The 20,786-nt window shown below is 42.4% G+C and overlaps 1 protein-coding gene across 1 annotated transcript in view; it reads right to left on the reverse strand.

Annotated features, from left to right (window-relative positions):
• Positions 1–24: 24 nt before the first annotated feature.
• Positions 25–20,786, reverse strand: part of LOC115659519 (glycerol-3-phosphate dehydrogenase 1-like protein) — a 28,133-nt gene continuing 7,371 nt past the window's right edge. Inside the window, exons 2-9 of the mRNA XM_030579762.1 lie at positions 18,560–18,737; positions 12,302–12,442; positions 11,358–11,496; positions 9,216–9,328; positions 7,083–7,316; positions 6,379–6,485; positions 2,814–2,906; positions 25–724 (exon numbers count right to left, since the gene is read on the reverse strand). Of these exons, the coding sequence (XP_030435622.1) occupies positions 703–724; positions 2,814–2,906; positions 6,379–6,485; positions 7,083–7,316; positions 9,216–9,328; positions 11,358–11,496; positions 12,302–12,442; positions 18,560–18,737 (1,027 nt within the window). The 3' untranslated portion in view covers positions 25–702. The remainder of the gene's footprint in view (positions 725–2,813; positions 2,907–6,378; positions 6,486–7,082; positions 7,317–9,215; positions 9,329–11,357; positions 11,497–12,301; positions 12,443–18,559; positions 18,738–20,786) is intronic.

Below are 20,786 nucleotides of genomic sequence, written 5' to 3' on the forward strand. Positions count from 1 at the left end.
CACACACATTGTAAATTCAAACTCTAAACACAAACAAAGAGAAAGTAATTTATATATTAGAATTGTCAATTATTTTAACTGTGCCTTTGCAAAACGAAATTACAGCAAATATTTATAAATTTAACAGAGTTAAATTGCTTTATACTTATATGAACTCATACTTGATATACATTGTCTAAGCCTGAAAACGCGCTATAATAATAAAATGACTTCAAATGGAGTTTGGCCTGACTAAGGAGAGCAAAGAAAGGGCCCACAACTTCAAACCTATGATCATAATTTCCATTTAAAAATCATGCGACATATTTACATTCAACCCCGAAAAGACGTAAGTTGAGGCTTTCAAAGCAGCATAGGGAATTTAGGCATACGCTTCCCATTGAAATGGATGGGAGTTGTGTGGCTGTTTCCTGATCATCTTTAAGGCGGAGATTTTTGTGGTTCCCCCCCCCCCCCATGGTTCTATATTTTTAATCTGAACAAATCCATGTCAGAGATGTAACAGGGTTCTTGTAAAATGTGGAAGAAAGCAATCTTTCTAATGTAAAAATCTTTTACCTTAGTCTTTGTATAGAGAATTTATAAAACACTAACTTATGCCCTAGCATGTCAATGAAATAGAGGCAATTTTGTGCAAAAAGTAGGTTACATCCTTAATGTACATGGTTTTCTCAGAAGGTTGGAATATAAAAGTACCACAGTTCATTCATAGATGGCTTTAACCCTGGAAAACATCAAGTATGCAAAGTTACCCAAACAGTTATAAAACAGTGTTCAAAAAGTTAAATTACAGCCCTGAAATCTGGCTGCCAACTGTAGCAAAAATAAAACATTGGTGCATAAGTCAGCATGGGCGTCACTAAGATTCAGAAGTGATGTGGATATTTTTGAGTGTAGAATGCATGATGGAACTGGCTAGCTTAACCTCTAGGAGGAGCAGGGCTGTGGCTGCAGTGCTTGCTGTCTGCTGGATGATGCATGAAGTTGCACTGGCCTCTAACGAGGCCTCCTGCCTAGAGTTAAAATGCAGCAGACTCATTCACCAATGTCATCATATAGGAAGTCTGTGCGTTTGTAGCAATTTTGTGCGTGTGTAGCAGTGAAACATCAAGGGCTTTAACTTCACTGGCCAAATTCTACCCCTCTTTGCACACTTGTAACCCCATTGAAATCAACACTATTGCACATGGTATACATCAGGGTGAAGCCTGAACCCTAATTGTCAGTCTTAGATACATTTTGCTATCTTGGCTAATGATAATTACTAGGCATCAGTTGCTGAGAAATACTGACACTAAACACAGATGCATTTTGCAGTGTTATTTAGTCTCTCAAATCCTTGGACTTTAAGAAAAGAAATTAACGAAAATCCCTCACCAGGACACTTGGAAGCTTCAGAGGTAAGATTTTCATTCTATTAAGCTGCTTTGATTGTGTTTACTGAACAGTCAGTCATATTTGAGTAGAGTAACAATTACCCTTTTCCACAAGCTTTCTATTAGGAAATCAAATTGGGTAAGAAATTTATATTGACACCTTGCTTTTGAAATGGAATTGTATTTTAGGGGAACTGTATAAGCCAATGTTTGTCCGCTTGACAATACTGAAGTAGTCTTTTTCTTAAGGAAGAGTTAACTAATTTTGATTTATTTTCCAATTGTTTTTTGTCCAAATTACATGCATCTTTGCACTGTTTCTGTATGAGAAATATTAGTGGGCAAAGTGATAAGATGCACGAGAATTAGATTTGATGCGGGTGGAGGGCAGATGAGTATGGGGACTGCTTATAATTAAGTCTCCTCCAATTTAGTCACAGAATCCCTGACTTCAGCCTGCGATGGTTGAGAGCTGCAGAGTCCACACTGCCCACTGGCGCAGGGAGTTGCAGGGTACCCCCACTGCCTCTGGAGGCCCCCAGAGCTCCCAGCCACTGCGGGTGGCAGGGGAACCCCCAAGTTCCCTGCTGCTGTGGGCTGGGGAACAAGCTCCCTGCTGGCGGTGGCAGGAAAACCCCAGACCTCCCAGCCTCTATGGGTGTTGCAGCAGGAGAACCAGAGTCCTGGCATGAGGTGGCAGGGGAGCCCCAAGCTCCATGCAACCCCAGCTGGCGGGGTAACCCCTGCAGCTTCCAGGTGCTTCGAGGGTGAGGGAAACCCCCACCCAGTTTCAGGCCAGAGGTGGTGAGGAACCCCAAGCTCCGAGCCACTGCAAGCCAAGGGGAACCCCCAAGCTCCCAGACACTGCAGGTAGCGGGCAGCCCTGGGCTTCAGTCAGGAACCCAAGCTCCTGGCACCTGGAGGACGCCAGGAGCTGCAGGTGATAGGGGTACCCCACAACCACCAACTGCTGCAGGCGGCTCCTTGCCCCTGCATTGCTGCCTCATAGTGTGGGGATCCGAGGAACCCCATTTTGTCAGGGATATTTTTAGTAGAAGTCATGGACAGGTTATGGATTCTGTGAATGTCTCTCTGTTTTGCCCATGACCGGTGTCTTTTTTACTAAAAACACTTGTGACAAAATCTTTAGCCTTACTTATTATCAACAGGAAAGAAAAGAATTTTCCTAGGGCTGATTCTGAAAAGACCAACCAAAGTCAAACCCATATTAAGGTTATTAAATCCTGTATCCATCCTAATTCCTTGGAGATAATATTGAAATATTCAGGCTGACTGAACAAAAAAAAATGTCTACGTTGCCTTTACAAAAAGAGTTATGTGCCACATGACTTATTTGGCTGCTTTTATTTACTACCAAGTCGAGAGAAGCCCAGAAGAGATGAATGCACATCCAGATGGGCCACATGAAATTCTTACATGTGTTGTGGATGATTCTGTAGACAAGAGATGAATTCCTGGACCAGCCTACCCTCATAGCAGATCTGGTAGACAGTTGAGAACAATGGAAACCTAAAAGAAGGATGAAGTAATTAAAGTGGGTTTGAAAGTTTACTTTTATGCAAACAGCTCCACTATTCTTGACACCTATGAAAATGGGGTTTGGGGCAAAAGTGCTGCCTTTTTCTGCTTTAGGATGTAGAACAAAGTTTGAAGGGTTTACATGCTGCTTTCCCCCCTCCTTTCACAATTTCCTCTTCTCTGAAAATTTTAGGCCTATCGATCGTGTGCTTTTTATTTATTTTTTTTTTTCCAGAGATTGTCTGGATAACTGGAGAGCTCATTGTAGGATTAAGACATGAAGAACAAAGTGAATGAAACTGCCCCAATTGAGAGGAAAGGATGTTACTGTTTATCTTGGGGTAGGGAAGGTGTCTGCCTATTTAACACTAATGCTTGACAAACGTGGGAGAAAGCTGTATGGAAAAAACTCAACAACCTGTGCTTTTAATTAAGGACTTGGAAAGCTCTCCCTTCTGCTCCCTACTCCTGCTAAGGAGTCTTCCAGGAAAGACAAGCTGTGATATTTCTAAGGTAAAAGCATGCAGAACTGAACCTCACATGGTTTCCCTTACATAGCATAAAGAAGCAAAGAATTTTTTCATTTTGCTGGTTGCCTTTTAAGTTAGGTAATTTTACAGTCAAGAATGAGAGAATGGAATTGATTTGAAACTAAGTGCATAATTTAGCTGTCATAACAAGCTTTTATGAAATCTAAAACCAAGAGAAGTTTTTTCTATAATTATTACAATTCCAGTGGACAAGTTTTCTTTCCAATGCCTCCTTACAGTGCTTCCACCCTAAATGCTGCAGCAGTGTGCTAGTGTGAGAGAACCTGAAAGACTCAGCTACTTTCATTGTGTGAGTTGAAACAGAGGCAAAGCCTAATTGTAATTCAAATGTTTCCATCTGTAATCTCAAGTGCATATATAGAATCATAAAAATGTGGGGTTTGAATGGACTTTGAGGTGTCAGCAAGCCCAGCCCCTTTGGCCGAGGCAGGACCAAATAAACCTAGACCATCTGACAGGTGTTTGTCCAACCTGTTCTGAACTCGCTGAGATGGGGATTCCACAGCCTCTCTTTGATGCCTATTCCAGAGCTTAACTATCTTTATAGTTAAAAAGTTTTTCCTAATATCTAACCTAAATCTCCCTGGCGGCAAACTAATCCCATTACTACTTGTCCTACCTGCAAGAACATGTAGAACAATTGATTAGTCCTCTTTATAACAGCCCTTAACGTATTTGAAGACTTAAGTCTCTCTTCTCAAGAGTAAACATGCCCTGTTGTTGCTGCTGTTCTTTGTTTTGTTTTTTATAAACCTGTCCTCCTAAATCAGGTTTTCTAAATCTTTTATTTGTTGCTCTCCTATTGACGCTGTCTTCAGTTTGTCCACAGATTTCTTAGTGTGGCACCCAAAATTGGAGACACTACTCCAGCTGAGGCCTTACCAGTGCCAAGTATAGCAGGACAATTGTCTCCCATGTCTTACATATGATGCTCCTGATAATATACCCCATAATATTTGCTTTTTTTTTTTTTTAAACTGCATTGCACTGTTGACTCGTACTCAATTTGTGATCCATGATAACCCCCAGATCTTTTTCACTAGCACTATACCCGGCCATTTAGTCCCCATTGTGTAGCTGCGCGTTTGCATTTAGTTATTTTTTAATTCAAACCCAGCATAACCCTTCCTAACTCCACTGGGTGGGGTTGCAAGCACTTTGTCATCCGCAAATATTTATAAGCACACTCTCCACTCAGTCTTCCAAGTCATTAATTAAAATATTGAGGTAATTCCAGGCTCAGGACTGGGCACTGTGGGACCCCACTAGATATGTCCTTCCAGACTGACAATGAATACTTTAACTGCTCTCTGAGTATGGTCTTTCAACACTTTATGCACCCACCTCACAGTAATTTAATCTAGACCATTTCCCCTAATTTGTTTGAGAATGTCATGTGAGATTATATCAAAAACCCTACTAAAATCAAGATATCACATCTATGGTTTCCTTTCCCATCCACTAGACCAGTAACCCTCGAAAGGAGGAGATCAGGTTGGTTTGTTGTGATTTGTTCGTGACAAATCTATGCTGGCTATTCCTTATAAACATATTCTCATCTAAGTGTTTACACACTGATTGTCTAATAATAAGTTCTAGTATTTTGGTATCAATGTTAATATGACCGATCTATAATTTCCAAATAATTTCCCAGGTCCTTTTTATTCCCCCTTTTAAAGATAGATACTATGTTTTTTGTCCTGCGCCAGTCCTCTGAGACCCCGCCAGTCCTCCATGAGTACTCAAAGGTAATTACTAATGGTTCCAAGATTGCTTCAGCTGGTTTAAGTACCCTCGGATGAATTTCATCAATCCTTGCTGACTTGAATACATCTAATTTAAATAGTCTCTAATCTAACCTTTTATTTTCCTATTTTGGACGGCTTTCCTTCCCCTTGTTAATACTATGAGTAGCTAGTAACTAACCTTTTTAGTGAAGACTGTAGGCAAAATAGGCATTAAACACCTCAGCCTTCTTGATGTAATCAGTTATTAGCTCTTCTTCCCATCTAAATAGATGACCTACACTGTCCTCTTGTCTTTCTCTTGATCCTAGTGTATTTAAAGAACTTCTTGCCTTTTATGCCCCTTGCTAGATAACTCATTTTATGCCATTATCCTTTCTCATTGACCCTACTTGCTTACACTGTTCTGTTGTACTCCTCCTTAGCATTCATCCATGTGTCCACTTTCTGTAGGCTTCCTTTTTTGATTTTTTCAGGTCATTAAGGAAAGTGTGTTTAAATGGCTCTGTACTCCAATAGCATCCCCTTGTGCCACTAAAATGCTCCTACTGCACAGAAATTTTTCAGCACACGAACAGTCTTTGTTTAGAAAGATTATCCTGCATAGCTTACTAAGAAAAGGCACTAGTTAAAGTTAATATTGTAGCTAGTATCAGTGAAAGGTGTAACACTGATCGAGCATGAAATCTTATTTGTCTACAGATCAGGTATCCAGGTTGCCTCCAACACTGCAGCTCAAACTTTCCTTTTTTTTGGAAAGGACCATTGTTAGGTGAAGTAGTTTGTTCTGCATACCATTCAGCCTTTGGCCTGTTCTGTTGGTACTGCCAGTAAAAGTGCAGGCTAATGTGAACAGTGATGGTGCCTTGAGATGTGGACACCTGTCCTTTATAGGATCATAGATTATTAGGGTTGGAAGGGACCTCACAAGATCATCTAGTCCAACCCCCTGCTCAAAGCAGGACCAATCCCCAAATGGCCCCCTCAAGGATTGAACTCACAACCCTGGGTTTAGCAGGCCAATGCTCAAATCACTGAGCTATCCCCTCCGGACATGGACAGACTCTATACTTGTTTCATAAAGACTTTTAAACAGTTGTGAACTAGTAATAACTTTTGCTTATAACAAGTCTGTCAACTAACTATTCAAAAAAAAATCAAACTTACTTATCAACCATGTTTTTCTGTTTCAGCATCTTATAGACTTCAGCTGAAGTCTGAGGACCTTGTAGCTTTTGTCCATTCAGCATCTCTTTTTCCAGTTCCTCAATAGACTAGAAGAAATGAGAGTGATCACACAAACAGAATAAAAGGAAGCTGCATAACGGAACAGAATGTTTCAAGCAGAAGGCTTCTGAAAATGTTAGACAAAAGAATCCAGTGATTTAAACTGCAGCCCACGCCTGCCTTGTACTTTTGTTATAGGCCAAGTGATTAATGAACAGAAGGTAGTGGGAGGCTTGAACAGATTCTTTCTTGGGTCCCTAAGCAGTGCCTGAGGCATACAGTCCATATTATATAACCTTTTGCTTTTATAAGCAGAAGGAAGCAGCACTGGATGTGCTGTTCCAAGGGGGAAGAGGATTTTCACTTATTCTAGAATTGTGGGAAACTATTATCTCTCCTTCCAATTTATTTTAGCTAATTTTTGTTCAGTCCAAAGCTTTCAACTCTTGGGACATGTTTGGAATAATATGTGCTACTGAAACAGTCTTTGCAGTTGGCAAGAAGAGTGAGAGTCACTTCTGAACCCTCCTCTCTTAGATCATTGAGGGAGTGTTATCCTTTCATCAGGAAGATGACTGTTGTTGTGTGTGTAAAACGCAATTGATTAACACATGGGCTTATGATGCCTCAAAAATGCTCCTTACTTTTCCTGTCCGCACAAAGGCTTCAGCTACTTTCCTGTTGCGCCCCCCGTAGCATGTAGTGATTAGATCAGCAACACCGCAGCTCTCCAGAAAAGTAGCTATTGATACTGAACCCCTGCAGAACAGCTTTGCAAAGGCTACCATTTCCATGAGGCCCAAACGAATGACCGCTGCTTTAGTATTATCGCCAAAGTCCAATCCATCGCAGAATCCAGCTCCTACTGCTACTATGTTCTAAAACCAGTTTAATAGAAAAGGTGCAAAAGAGACAAGGAAACCAAGTCAGATAAGACGTGCAGTTCTTTGGTAGCATATGCTAACTGTAAGTGAACACAGTAAGTAAACGTGTTTTTTCCTGAGTGCTCCCAGGTATTCCAATTCCAAAAAATTGTGAGCATACTTCATAACGCTTAAATATCAAGTAATTGGACTTCTAAGGCCTAAAAAAATGTTCCCACTGTTATTTCCGGGTGCAACATGAAGGGCAATGTGTTAAAAATTTGGCAATATAATGCAGCTGGAATAATTTTTTCCCCTTGTTGCCAGCGGGATCTAGTGACCCTTCTGTTCTTACCTTTAATTGAATCTTTGCCTAGCCTGGATTTCTACCTCCATAAACGTTGGTTGCAGTAGATCAAACTTGGCCTGTGCCTACAGCAGGAGTAGGCAACCTATGGCACGGGTGCCAAAGGCAGCACACAAACTGATTTTCGGTGTCACTCACACTGCCCGGGTCCTGACCACCGGGGGACTCTGCATTTTAATTTAATTTTAAATGAAGCTTCTTAAATGGTTTAAAAAACTTATTTATGTTACACACAACAATAGTTTAGTTATATATTACAGACTTATAGAAAGAGACCTTCTAAAAACGTTAAAATGTATTACTGGCACGCAAAACCTTAAATTAGAGTGAATATAGAGTGAATAAATGAAGACTTGGCCCACCACTTCTGAAAGGTTGCCGACCCCTGGCCTACGGGAACATTTTACTATCCTTACAGAAGTCTGAAAGAGGTTCACTGGGCATCCCAATCAAATGCTTAATCAAAAATATCCCACACTTTGTAGTCAGACAGTGTAGTTCATGATATATTGTAGTAGTAGGTTTTAGTGTGGCTACCTTTGTTTGAAGTCCCAGAAATGCTCATGCCTCAGTTTTGCTCTCTGCACCATTACTGCTGAAACTCTCATTTCAGTAGGAGCCAGGACTGGGCTATTTCCATTAAAAAAACACTCTACTGAAACCTGCCTGGGATACATGTTTGTGTGTGTAAATAACTGATTTACTTATAGGTAAGCCACAAACCGATTCAGTTCAAGCCACTGATGCTTTTTGTCAGAATAAGTTGAATGATAAGAATATACGACTGCGCTGTATGCTGGAGTGCATTTTCAATGGGTTTTAAAGCAAACTATCCATCTCACTCAAGTGCTGCTTGGAACGGTTTCAACTTCAGTAATAATTCTCATTTACACTACAGTTGAATGCAGAGGTCCCAATCAGGATTGGAGTGCCACTATTCCTAAATGTGTTACAACACCACTGGGAGACCTGGTTCCTGCCCCACAGAGTTTACAGTCTGTTATTTCCTTGTAAGTTATTACTTGAACTTTAGAAAGAAAACATTTGCTTAAAGAGGACACTCCATCCTTTTGCTACCTTTATATTTAAAAAAAAAAAAAAAAAAGCTCTTTGATAAATCTAACTTAAGTTGTAATTGTAGTTTGAATGATAGTCTATTATGATTATTTGTATTACAGGAGGGCCCTGAGGCACCAAATAAGATGAGAGTAACATTGTGCTAGGTGCTGCACATACACATGCTAGAAATTCCTACCACTAATAGCTTACAATCTACCTAGACAAGGAAGTATCGAGGACCAAATTCCACTCTCAGAAGCATGCATACCTATGATAAGGAAAGTATTTGTATAATTTGTCCTGAAATGCTCTACAACCAATCATTCCTCAACACACTTATGAGGTACGTACATATTCCCATATGATTTGCCCAAGGCCATCTAATGACCTGGTGGCGGAGCCAGCACTAGACCAGGGAACCTTGAAACGAGACTTGAGGGTAGAATTTGGCCCTAAAAAAAACAATTATTTGGTTTAGAATCACTAACTTTTAAGGCTCCGCAGATCTCCACTGTATCACAGTCATCCACCACGGTAATCCTGAAATTTGGGGTCTGCATTAATTCTTTAAAGATCTGCCCATGCTTTTGATTTTTGCACCCTGTGGAAGGAAGGATGGGAGTTATACGTTTTTTGTTACACAAGTTACAGGGTGGACAAAATGTGTATGTTTACAAGATACTGAAGTAGGGGGATGACTTTGAGGGAAGGGTTAGGTTTTGTAATCTGTATAACTAGACATTAAAGGGGGATTTGTGAACCAATACCAGTTCTTGCAGCTGGCAGCCAGTATAACTGCACAAGTAAAAATGCATTAGCAAAACATGTGTCCAATAACACTTCAGGTGGTTACGGGAAGATATCCTCGAACACCCATCTCTGCTCAGCAGGTGTGGTTAGCTTGTATAATTCCAAACCTGGCCAACTGCGGTTTTCTAGTGTATGTTTAGTCTCTTACAGTGAAAGCACCAATTTACACAAATATGCCATCAGCTCACAAAGCCCTGCCTGAGGGCTACAGCAGCCTGAGCACTGGGTTGAGTTAAACTCCTTAGCTCTAATCCTGGCTCAGCTGTTGACTCACAGTTTGGGTATGGCCAAATCACTTAACCTTTTAGCAGGGTGGTGTCAGGATCAATTCAAGTTTGCACATAGCAGTGATGCTGGTTTACATTTTCAAAGCATTGCTAACCCACTAGGACAAAGGTCTCCTAACACCAAACGCATTCCCACTTACAGGAGGATCCATAGACCACGATGTTCAGTATTGGCGCTGTTAGAAAAGTGGTGTTACCAGCCATACTGAAGTCATGTATCAAACTATTAAAACAGCGTCCTTCCGTATGGTGACGGGAAGGCGGTAGTGCTACCGGGAAAGCTGTGTGGGGATCTTTGAATGAGTTTTTACCTGACTTTTAGAAAGTTGTGTTGGCCTTTGTTTTAATAATAGCGATGTGGCCCTGATGTTCAGTGGAGCATCATCAGTCCCCATTCCAGTGGGACTTCTGGGTGCTCGGCCGCACTGACAATCAGGCCCCATGTTGTTAAATATCAGAGCAAGCCTGAGCTGCTTCGGTCCTGCAGCCCTTGGATTAGTGCTCAAGCTCAGAAGCCAGGTTTGTATCCCTCACTCTCTAGGTGAGTTGGCATATAGGAATACGTTGTTTCTCTGCAGTAACAATCTCTGGCCTATCTAGCAGCAAAGGAAGCTCTTCTAGATGTTCGCTCCCACACAGAAGTGGCAGAAACACTTTGAGGGAGGGCACGAGAACAAAGAGGGAAACTTCCTCTGAAGAAGTAACCTCAAAACCATCGTTAAATCGTAGGCAAGCAAAGGTGCTAAACTCACCTCCAAGCTCTCAGAAAGATCTATTGTAACAGTATTGCTTAGCTAATGTTCATACTGATGTCCTCTTCAGAGAGCAAAAGTTGCCAAGATTCTGTAGTTTTCACTATTAACGTTGCACAGGAATGGGCAGTTTGAAATTTGCACATACAATTTGAAACAGCCAGTCAGGCTGCAATAAATTAAAGTTGCATTTTTAATTTTCACAACAGATTTTAAGCTACTGTAAAAATATAAAGGTTAGAGACACCACTGAAACAGTTTGTGCTCAGGTAGGCATTGTGAGAGAGAGAAAATAAGTGATACAATTTCAGTGATTAAAGAGGTGGGAGGATTGAGAAATTTAAACAAGGGGTGGGGGAGGCTTTGTGGGGCTGGCTGCAGTATGTCAGCTGCTGAAGGACTTGACACAATCTCTTTTTGACATTACTAGAAGTCTCCCATTAACTCCTGTAGGAGAAGAATTAAGACTAATTTTTTTTAATGGACGAGATTAGCTAATTACTGCATGTACTAGCACCTGCAGCTGTTTGAGTCTGATCCTGTTTCCACTGAGATTGTTGGAAATGTGGCCATTCCTTCAAGGGAAGGAGCTTCAGAGTTTAATAAGTGGTGTATACATAAAACTGTTCAGAAACCCTTCAAAGGTTTCCATGTTTGTTACATGTTGCTATGTTTAGATGCTGTCCTATTCCTCTGCAAGGGATTGCTAGAAGTAGAAATGAACATCTGTGGTAGAGCCAATCGGAGCTCTTGACTGTAACTCTCCCTGAATGATCATTACCAATGGTGGTTTCACAGAACTTCTCATCAGCCACTTCACTGGCTATATTGGCCCCCATGAGCACACTGACTTCTATCTTCAGTTTCTCCCGAATGATGTCTGAGATGAGCTTCAAGCCTTCGGCACCCTCGTCAACCCCCTGGTGAAAAGATAATATTCAAAGTCAAGTCTTAGAAAAGAAACGAGGGTGACAGAGCATCAGAGTGTGAAATGTAGGCCTCATGCGGTAGGCCCTCTGCAGGCAGTTTTCCCTTTAAAAGAAAGGACTTGGACCCACGGCAACAGTATGTCACAAGGTTTTACTTTACGGTGAGGCTGCTTTTTCTTTATACGTTAAACTTCCCATAGTTGTAAAATAATCAAGTTTTCATGTAATGTGTTTTTAAATGTCCTAGGCAAGATTTAAACGTAACACATATTGTATGAAATCAGAAACAGCACAGCCCCAGTTTGCTTTCCTTCCTCTTCTATTGCTGTTTGCAGGAGACTCTTAAAAGGGAGGGAAAAGGCAACAGTTGGAGAATTGTAGGTCTGAAATTTTAATTCTATTTTCTTCAATTCATGTTTTAAATGAGATATATTCTGTAACAATTGGAAAGAAGGAGCAATGGACTCAAAGCTGGAGGCAAACTGCAAGTTTTAAAAACATCCTATATGTTGTGTTTTTCCTTTTCAGATTGTCTCTGGCTTCTTTAGCTTTTTAAGATCGCCTCCCTGATTCCAATTGCAAATCATTTCAGTTCTGTAAAACCAGCTGTAAATGTTATCCATTTTTTTGTTTGTGTACTCTAAAAAACAGCCCTGGAAGGCGAGAATACATGGAATAGAGCATTGAGGCTTTAGACCTGTAGCTCTTTGGCATTTTTAGCCCCAAGTTTTCCATACTGCATATTTATTCCTTCACTGCATACATCAGTCTGTATGTTGTAGAGATCACAAATTACCTTGATCAGTGAAATGCCAAATGCTCCAGGTTTTATGTGACCAACAATCTGGTCACAAATTCGTGTAATGAACTGATGGGGTATAACAAAGATGAAAACATCTGCCCCAGCCGATGCTTCAACGACATCTGCTACAGCCACCTAGGATGAAAGTGAGGAAAAAAATGAACCGTCCCTCATACCATGAGTGAGCTAACGTACTTACAAAATAATGTACACCTAATCCATCACAGAAAGGCATTAAAATAAGAATCCATAAACTAAAAATAAAGGAACCCTTAAACTAATTAATGCTAGGATAGAGTGTTAGCCTTTAATGCAATCAGGTATTGTATTCCAGATCAAAATGTCCACGAAGGCAGCATAGCCTAACTTCTTAAACCAGCGTGCCGTTCTAGCCCTGTGGAGATGATCGGGGAAGTATAATACAGCCTACAGCTGCATTACCTCCTCAAGTGTCCTTCAGAGCAGGGAAGGCCCTTCACCCCTTTTAATACAGTTCTTAAAGGCAGCCAAGTGACCCTGGTAATACAGTTACATTGGAGCCATCCTGCCAGGGTGTGGCGGCATAGGGCCTCTCCTCAGATGACTCTGGTCACCTGTGAATGCTTCAGGATCCATGGGGATCTGCAGGGTTTGTGGCAAACCCTATGGCTTACCATGTGTGGGTTACTCCTCTCATCCTGATGGAATGATCAAGGAGAAACTCTGCCAGGGGATCCTTATAGTTACCCTGCTCAAGCAGGATTCACTGCAGGAGATAGTGATTTGGCCTAGTATTTGCAAAAAATGAACACAAACACACCAAGGAGCTGGCAAGCCCTACCCTGTCCAGCTGGAATTAACAATGAAACCAGGGCTTATAAGGAAGTCAGCAGCTGAATTTCACTCTGCCACAGCTACCAGTAGCTTTATTGATGATAATAACAGAACATATTCCCCCTAAGAGTGGGGCCCTTCATCTGTGCCATAGTATGAGCTGAGCAGAAATCAAACAGCACTTTCACGTCCACAGCTAGACAAACTGCAGCTCTCCGCATCAGCTCCTTCAAAGCCAAGCATTCGCATTCTTTTAAAATAACTGGCCTAACCCAGTTAGGCCAATGTGAATGGGGAATTCCACTCTGTTGTTGAGCATATTGGAGTGAAGTGAGCCATCAAAAACAGGACTGGTTTTTAACTAATTAAAACACACCCTCCTGGCACATTGTTCACACACACTTCTCCCATATCCTTATCCATCTAAGATGAAATGGGAGACTTACGATCTAAGCAACGGAGAGCTACTCATTGTTTAAATTCTACAGTGATGTGTGTGGTGCAAACCCCCGCATGTGAAGTGTCTCCAGTGGAGTGACAGGGTTCCTGCTGATAATAGCATCCAGCATGTTATAAAAGGCACAAGATATGCAGGTGGGTCCAGAACTCCTAGTGGTGTTCTTCACTCTCCAGTATAATTACCTCAGTGCAACACTGGGGCTTTTTCTTTGGGGTAAATATCTGAGCTTCACCATCTCCTTAACCACATCACTGTACCTATTCTTCCTGCAGGAGCAAAGTAGCCTGCACACACTCCTCTCCCCCCAGTGCAAGGAAATCTAGCACCTCTGGACTGGACCAACAGGCATCATGAGACAAAAAGCAAGGAGCCGTGATTTCAGCAAAAAGGTAGCAGATAACAGGAAGAGATGTTGTAGGGGTATTAAAGAAGGTTTATATTAGACATGGTTTATATGAAAAATGTTTTATTGTTAAAAATAATTTTAGAAATGATTTATTGTTAATTGATACTTTATAACTAAAGGGTTATATTAGAAATAAATGTGATTCCCGAGATTTAACTTCTAACCTGCAAGTGACCAGCTGTCTGTGTGAAGCCTGCTCAAAGAAATACTTTGTATAAAACTTGTTAAACGTTAATTGACTCTAAGTGCCCATTCTCTAAGTGACACTTTGTAGTCGCTACTTTACTTTGTAATCACTGCTGGAAGCTGTTAATTGGTTAATTTACTCAGCATGTGAGAGGTCAATTGACTCTGTGCCTCAGGCAAAACTGTGTAATTACTACTTTGTAATCACCGTGGTAAGCCAAAACAGTAGCTGTTATAGAACATAGATAGAAACCCACACCCTCTGTAAGTTTTCATCTCACTTTATTTTTAAATGACAAAGGACAAGGAGTCTCACATAAATTGGTAACACCCCGAAAGGTAAAGAGACAGTGAAATAGATGGGATTAAGATGAGAATGTATGTGAATAAGTGCCTAGTTTAAAGAATGAATGAATGAATGAATGGTTAGGGAGTTAGCAGCCTGAAAAATTCAGTGTCGGCCGAAGAAGGTGTCAAGTGGGATCAACCAGATGACCCCCAGAGGGCAAACTGGAATCCACCCCACCACCTCAAAGGAAGGAAAAATAAACATCTGACAACATGGAGCCAGCCACCTGCTGATTGATTTAACAACAGCAGAATGAAGCAACTCTTATGGACTGAGGGCTTGTCTACATCAGAAAGTTGCAGCGCTGGTGAGGGAGTTACAGCGCTGCAACTTTGAAGCTGTACACATCTGCAGGGCACCACCAGCGCTGCAACTCCCTGTTTGCAGCGCTGGCCGTACTCCCGTTTTGTCTCGGGTGTAGAGGATCCAGCGCTGGTGATCCAGCGCTGGTAATCCAATGTAAACACTTACCAGCGCTTTTCTTGACCTCCGTGGAAGGAGGAAGTCTCTGGTAATCAAGCTGATCTCCTTCCCCGGTTTGCTCTCTCGTTCCCGGAACCCCGAGCAAGCAGGTCTCCTTCCCTGCTGTTTGCTGGGTGGCTCCGGGAACGCGAGAGCAAACCGCGGCGAAGCTGGTCTCCTTCCCCGGTTTGCTCTCTCGGTCCCGGAACCCCGAGCAAGCAGGTCTCCTTCCCTGCGATTTGCTGGGTGGCTCCGGGAACGCGAGAGCAAACCGCGGCGAAGCTGGTCTCCTTCCCCGGTTTGCTCTCTCGGTCCCGGAACCCCGAGCAAGCAGGTCTCCTTCCCTGCGGTTTGCTGGGTGGCTCCGGGAACGCGAGAGCAAACCGCGGCGAAGCTGGTCTCCTTCCCCGGTTTGCTCTCGCGTTCCCGGAACCCCCCTTGAAGCCGCCCAACAGCGCTGCAGTGTGGCCACATCTAACACCACTTGCAGCGCTGGTTGCTGTAAGTGTGGCCACTCTGCAGCGCTGGCCCTATACAGCTGTTCTAATACAGCTGTAACAACCAGCGCTGCAAAATTTTAGATGTAGACATGGCCTGACATAGGGATAAATTCCTATAAAACTGGACTCTGAAGAATAAGTCTTTGAGTCTCTGGTTCTGCTACCACCCTCCAGGAGCATCAGTGCTCACCTGACCTGGACTCGGTTCCACTCTTGTGTACAGGATACCTGGCCAGTATTCTGTCACAAGCAACGTTTAGGCTGGTAACTATAACATCTATACAAAACTTGTATGAATGATTGTGCAAGTGTGTGTGTATGTGTATGTGTATATATACACAAGTGTATAAGAAATAAGTAGTAATAGAAGTAAGTAGTAATAGGAATAAGTAGCCAAACAACGTTGTTTACTGTTATCTTTTGTTTTATTATGGTATTTACAATAAATGTGACAAATGTCTTGTCCCCTTTAATAAGATCCTGCTGGTTTTTATTGGTCTAATATAATTGGTATAACAATGTGGCTGCGAAGGCAGTCCAAGGCATTTAGGAGCAGGGATGACTTCCAGGCACTGTGACCCTGGGCAGTGGAGTTCAAAAGTGCTGCCGGAGAATTTATGTTGTATGTATGAAGGGAATGTATGTTGCATTCAGGGGCGGCTCCAGGCCCCAGCACGCCAAGCGCATGCTTGGGGCGGCAAGCCGCGGGGGGCGCTCTGCCGGTGCTGCGGGGGCGGCAGGCAGGCTGCCTGCGGAGAGTCCACTGATCCCGTGGCTTCGGAGAACCTCCCTCAGGCATGCCTGCGCCAGGTCTGCCGAAGCCGCGGGACCAGTGGACCCTCCACAGGCAAACCTCCGGAGGCAGCCTGCCTGCTGTGCTTGGGGCGGCAAAATCCCTAGAGCCGCCCCTGGTTGCATTAGGGACTGCAAGTAGAGGACTGCTTATACCAGTACAAGCTGTGCATTGACACTGCCACTGGTCTGATAGAACTATACCAGCAGGGACTTACGTTTCTCCGAAAAAGTGAATAACTATGCTGGAAAAAGTGGAAGGTTTTGTCAATAAAACACTAAATTAAGCATGGACACCCAGGGCTGGTGCAAGGAAGTTTCACACCCTAGGCAAAACTTCCACCTGGCACCACCCCCCCAGCTCTGCAGCACCTCCCCACCCCAGCTCACCTCTGCTTCGCGTCCTCCCCGAGCACGCGCCCCGCCCCCCCAATTCTCCTCCCAGGCTTGCGGCACCAAACAGCTGATTGGCGCTGAAAGCCTGGGAGGCGGGACAAGTGGAGCAGTGACTGTGCGCTCAGGGAGGAACACTAATAAACAAATAAATAAATAAATAAATTGAGGGCGCTGCTTTTTGGTGCCCCCAAATCTTGGCGCCCTAGGCAACCGCCTAGTTCGCCTTAATGGTAGCACCGGCCCTGTGGACACCTGCCAGGCTGGGCTGGAAAAAAGCTGTTTTAGCTGGTACAACTTTCTAGCATAGGTCAGGTTTTAGGGGGAGTCTGCTACCAGGATAGGAATAAAAACCAGGCTTTTTCTCCTGTTATAGTGTTGTAAAAATAATCAAGGTGGTTCATGTCTCGCTTGGTGTTAAACCAAGGAGATCAAATCCACCTATGTCAATTTCAAGTCATGTGAGTCCAAACAAGCTATTACAATACTAAATTTAGAAAAATTAACTACTCTAAGCAAGGAGGCCCCTCATATGCAGCATGTTAATTTCTGTTTGCACAAATTAAAAGCTACTCTGTTAAGGCTGTGCTAGTTTCTTTACTTTCCAAAATATGACCATCTGGCAAGCTCCTGAACAAACAAAATGTCACCCTGCTTGCTTTAAATTGAATAGCTATAAATAATCTAGAATGATCATGTTTCTTTAAGTTTATGAAGCTATAAATTATCTAGTATATGATCACACATTTTGAATGGCTGTAAAAGTTATAGTTTTTTGCTTTTGGTAGATTTTATTGTATTACGAATTAAAATGCCTCAGTTTTTCTATTCTGAAATCACACAGGTAAATACAGCAATGCTATTCATGCTGTTATATTCCATGCTGTTAGCTTTTCTATTGAACTTTTAGTTAGAAAGGGAGGAGGAGTTGCAGTAGCGTAGCTGGCGAGGTTCAGTGGAAGCAGCTGCTTCCCCTCAGGCCAGCAGGCGCAGAAGCAGTGCCTGCTGGCCGGCGCTGCCAGCCACACGGCCGGAGGAGCTGCGGGGGCGGCAGCGGCAGCCCGGCATGGAAGCAGTGCCTGCCGGCTTGTGCAGCCAAGCACTGGGACACGAGCTGGGGACACGCGGCAGTGCAGGAGGGAAGATGAGCAGGAGTGGGGGAGATCCGGTGTGGGGGCATGGCCAGAGGCAGAGTCAAGGGGGCGTGGCCTGAGGAGGAGCCACGGGGGGCGCCTTTTTTATGTTTTTTGCTTCCCCCTACTCTGAAAACCTGGTTATGCCACTGAGGAGTTGAAACAACCTTAATTTTATTTAGGGTGGATGCTATGGACCACACACTCTGCTGGTGTAAATCAGCATAGCCCTATAAATGCTGTGGAGATGTGCTGATTTACAGCTGGGCAGGATCTGAAGCTTTGTGTACAAAAACACAAATATAGCTGGTTGGTTTGAAGTTGTATGTCCTTTAGAATTTAGATGAGACATTTGTAAGCGACGCAAAGAGTGGGTCAAATTCAGAAGTCATGCAAACGTTAGAGTAAGTTGGGCAGAAAAGAGATGTAAGTAATCTTAATACTTGGCACGTTTACATAGGATGAGATAGTAAACATACATATAAGGTGGGCAGTTAAAGCAGGATTAAAGTCCCTCTGATTCATACATTAATGATTAGTTGTAAATGATCCAAACAACAGGGATTCCAGTTGAAGAATTAGGGTCTAAACAAAGAACTTTTAGCTTCCCCTGAGTCAACCTATCACCTCTCCCTAATGTTAAAGCCCCTTTAAGGTGTGTTTTTTAAAAGCAAACCAGGGATTGTGAAATTCTCAGTCTGGCCCAACCATCAGTCTTAAAGCTTTGAACGAACATTTCAGTTGTTTAGCCAACTTACCACATTTTTAGGTAACGTATGTCCTGGAAGATACTTCACATTTTCATGCTCTTTGTTTATGATTTCTGTGAGTTTCCTCCCATTTATGATTTCTTCAAACACCCACATCTTCACAACAGGATCAAACCTGTTGGACTTCTGGATATTTTTGCCAATAATTTTTGCAATCGCAGACCCCCTGTATAACAAAGTAAAATACTTTGAGACAGGATTCTGTATATTTGTTTCAAAACAATCTCCTTAGGAAAGCACAAACTGCATTGAGCAAAATATTCCTACCTCATTGAAAGGCCTGCATTACAGGAACTATGGCCATGTTTATATGCTCACTAAGCCCAGCACAAGGCTCTTCCCTCAGTCAAGAAAATACCCCACTCAAGAGATACAGAAAATGAATACCAAGTAAAATACAGTTGTGACCGGAAATCCAGGGTTAATATAAGTATGATGTACCATGTTACATCTTGTTTTTAACAAACAAAAAATATTATTCCAAGTTCTATCAGATACTTTTCTTAGCTTCTTAAAAAAAAAATAGTTGTCCAAGCGAGAAGATGCTGCTGAGCATGGATACAATGAAGTCTGTGCGTCTTACCTGAACTGTATCAAACTTTCCTATCAATAGCCACACTCCAGGAGGGGCTTGCCTGAGGGGTGGTCTAGCTTAGTTAAAGGGACATTATCAAGTTAAAAATCACTCTTAAAGTCTACTGGTGTGACAAACAAGACCTTAGAGGGTTAAAACCTGAAACAACTGAAGTCATCTAATTTACTTTGCATCATTCATACTGTGCATTTACTTGCTTTTCTCTCAATTTGGACCAGTGGTTCTCAACCTGCAGCCCATTGGGCTGCTTGCAGTCCAATCAGCACACAGCTGCAGCCCATGTGACATCCTCATGGCCATACAGATAGTATATATGTTGTGTTGATGCATCCCATGTAACACATGTGGCCCACAATGGTAAATAGGCTCAGAACCACTGGCATAGACAGTGAAACTAGACTACAAAAACAAGGAGTCCGGTGGCACCTTAAAGACTAACATAAGCTTTCGTGAGTAAAAAACCTCCCTTCTTCAGATGAATGGAGTCATGGAGTGAAATTAGACTAGTCATTTTCCCTGATTTCATCTTCTCATGCACCAGCACAATACTGACATGTTTGAGTTATGAACACTGCAAGAAAAATATTTAAATTAAACAAAAAACCTTGATTTAACTGTAGAAGACGCCCATGAAAATCCTGGTTAGTAGTCTTTAAGTTTTAAGAAAGAACTTAACATTTTGAGCCTACTTTGACTTTTAAGGACCCGTCCACACTACAAATATTTTGAGTCAGAGGATCTGGTTTCAATACTCTTGTCCCCTGACCCAGTTACAACCCAGCTACAATTAGATGCATGAACCGACCATAATTTGTGTGTTAGTCAGTTATCAACAACTGATAAAAGCTTGGGTTTATCCAAGGTTAAGTCCAATTAGATGTTGTCCAAACAGCAAGTCATAACTGCTTTGCAACTGGGACAGAGGGAAACCATGTTGTAACTGCCTCCCTTCAATCAACTATAGTAGTGACTTAAATCAGCTTGCACAAGGCCAATTGCTCAATAAGCAATAATAGAATAAGGGCCTCATGTCTTACTGTCTTTATTCATGCAAAAGTTCCACTGAAGTCAATGGGCATTTTGCCTGACTATTGGCTGCAGGACCGATGCCAAGGTATACGGTGATACCAGGGTACCCAAAGACCATGGGGGTGTTGGGAGGCCTTGTCTCATGAAGGCAATCTGTTTATTTTTTTAAGCCATTTACAAATGTAAAGTATACAGGTAAAAATTTCAGGGGGAAATATTCATTAAAGGGCCATTAAGGATTCTTTTTGTGAAACAGATGAGGTTTCCATATTTAATACTAAAATTATATCTAATTTATAGTTCAGTTCTCGGCCCATCCCATCAGAATGGGAGACTGAAAGGAGGGCGATGGTTTGTGGAAGAGCGCAGTGACTAAGCATTGGGAAGAAAGGTTGCTTTTGTGGCTAAGGCACTGTTCTGGGACTTTAGAGACTGGGGCTTCCTGGTTCTGGCACACACCTTCTCTGTGACCCTGGATAAATGATTTAATCTCGCTGTTCTCAATCTGTAAAATGAGGATAATAATGTTCTCCCCCTCCCTCTCATCCTTCATTGGCCCTTAAACTCTTGGGGGCTGGGACTGGCTCTTAC

The sequence above is a fragment of the Gopherus evgoodei genome, chromosome 11 (assembly GCF_007399415.2).
Source record: "Gopherus evgoodei ecotype Sinaloan lineage chromosome 11, rGopEvg1_v1.p, whole genome shotgun sequence".
In the NCBI taxonomy this organism is placed as follows: Eukaryota; Metazoa; Chordata; order Testudines; family Testudinidae; genus Gopherus; species Gopherus evgoodei.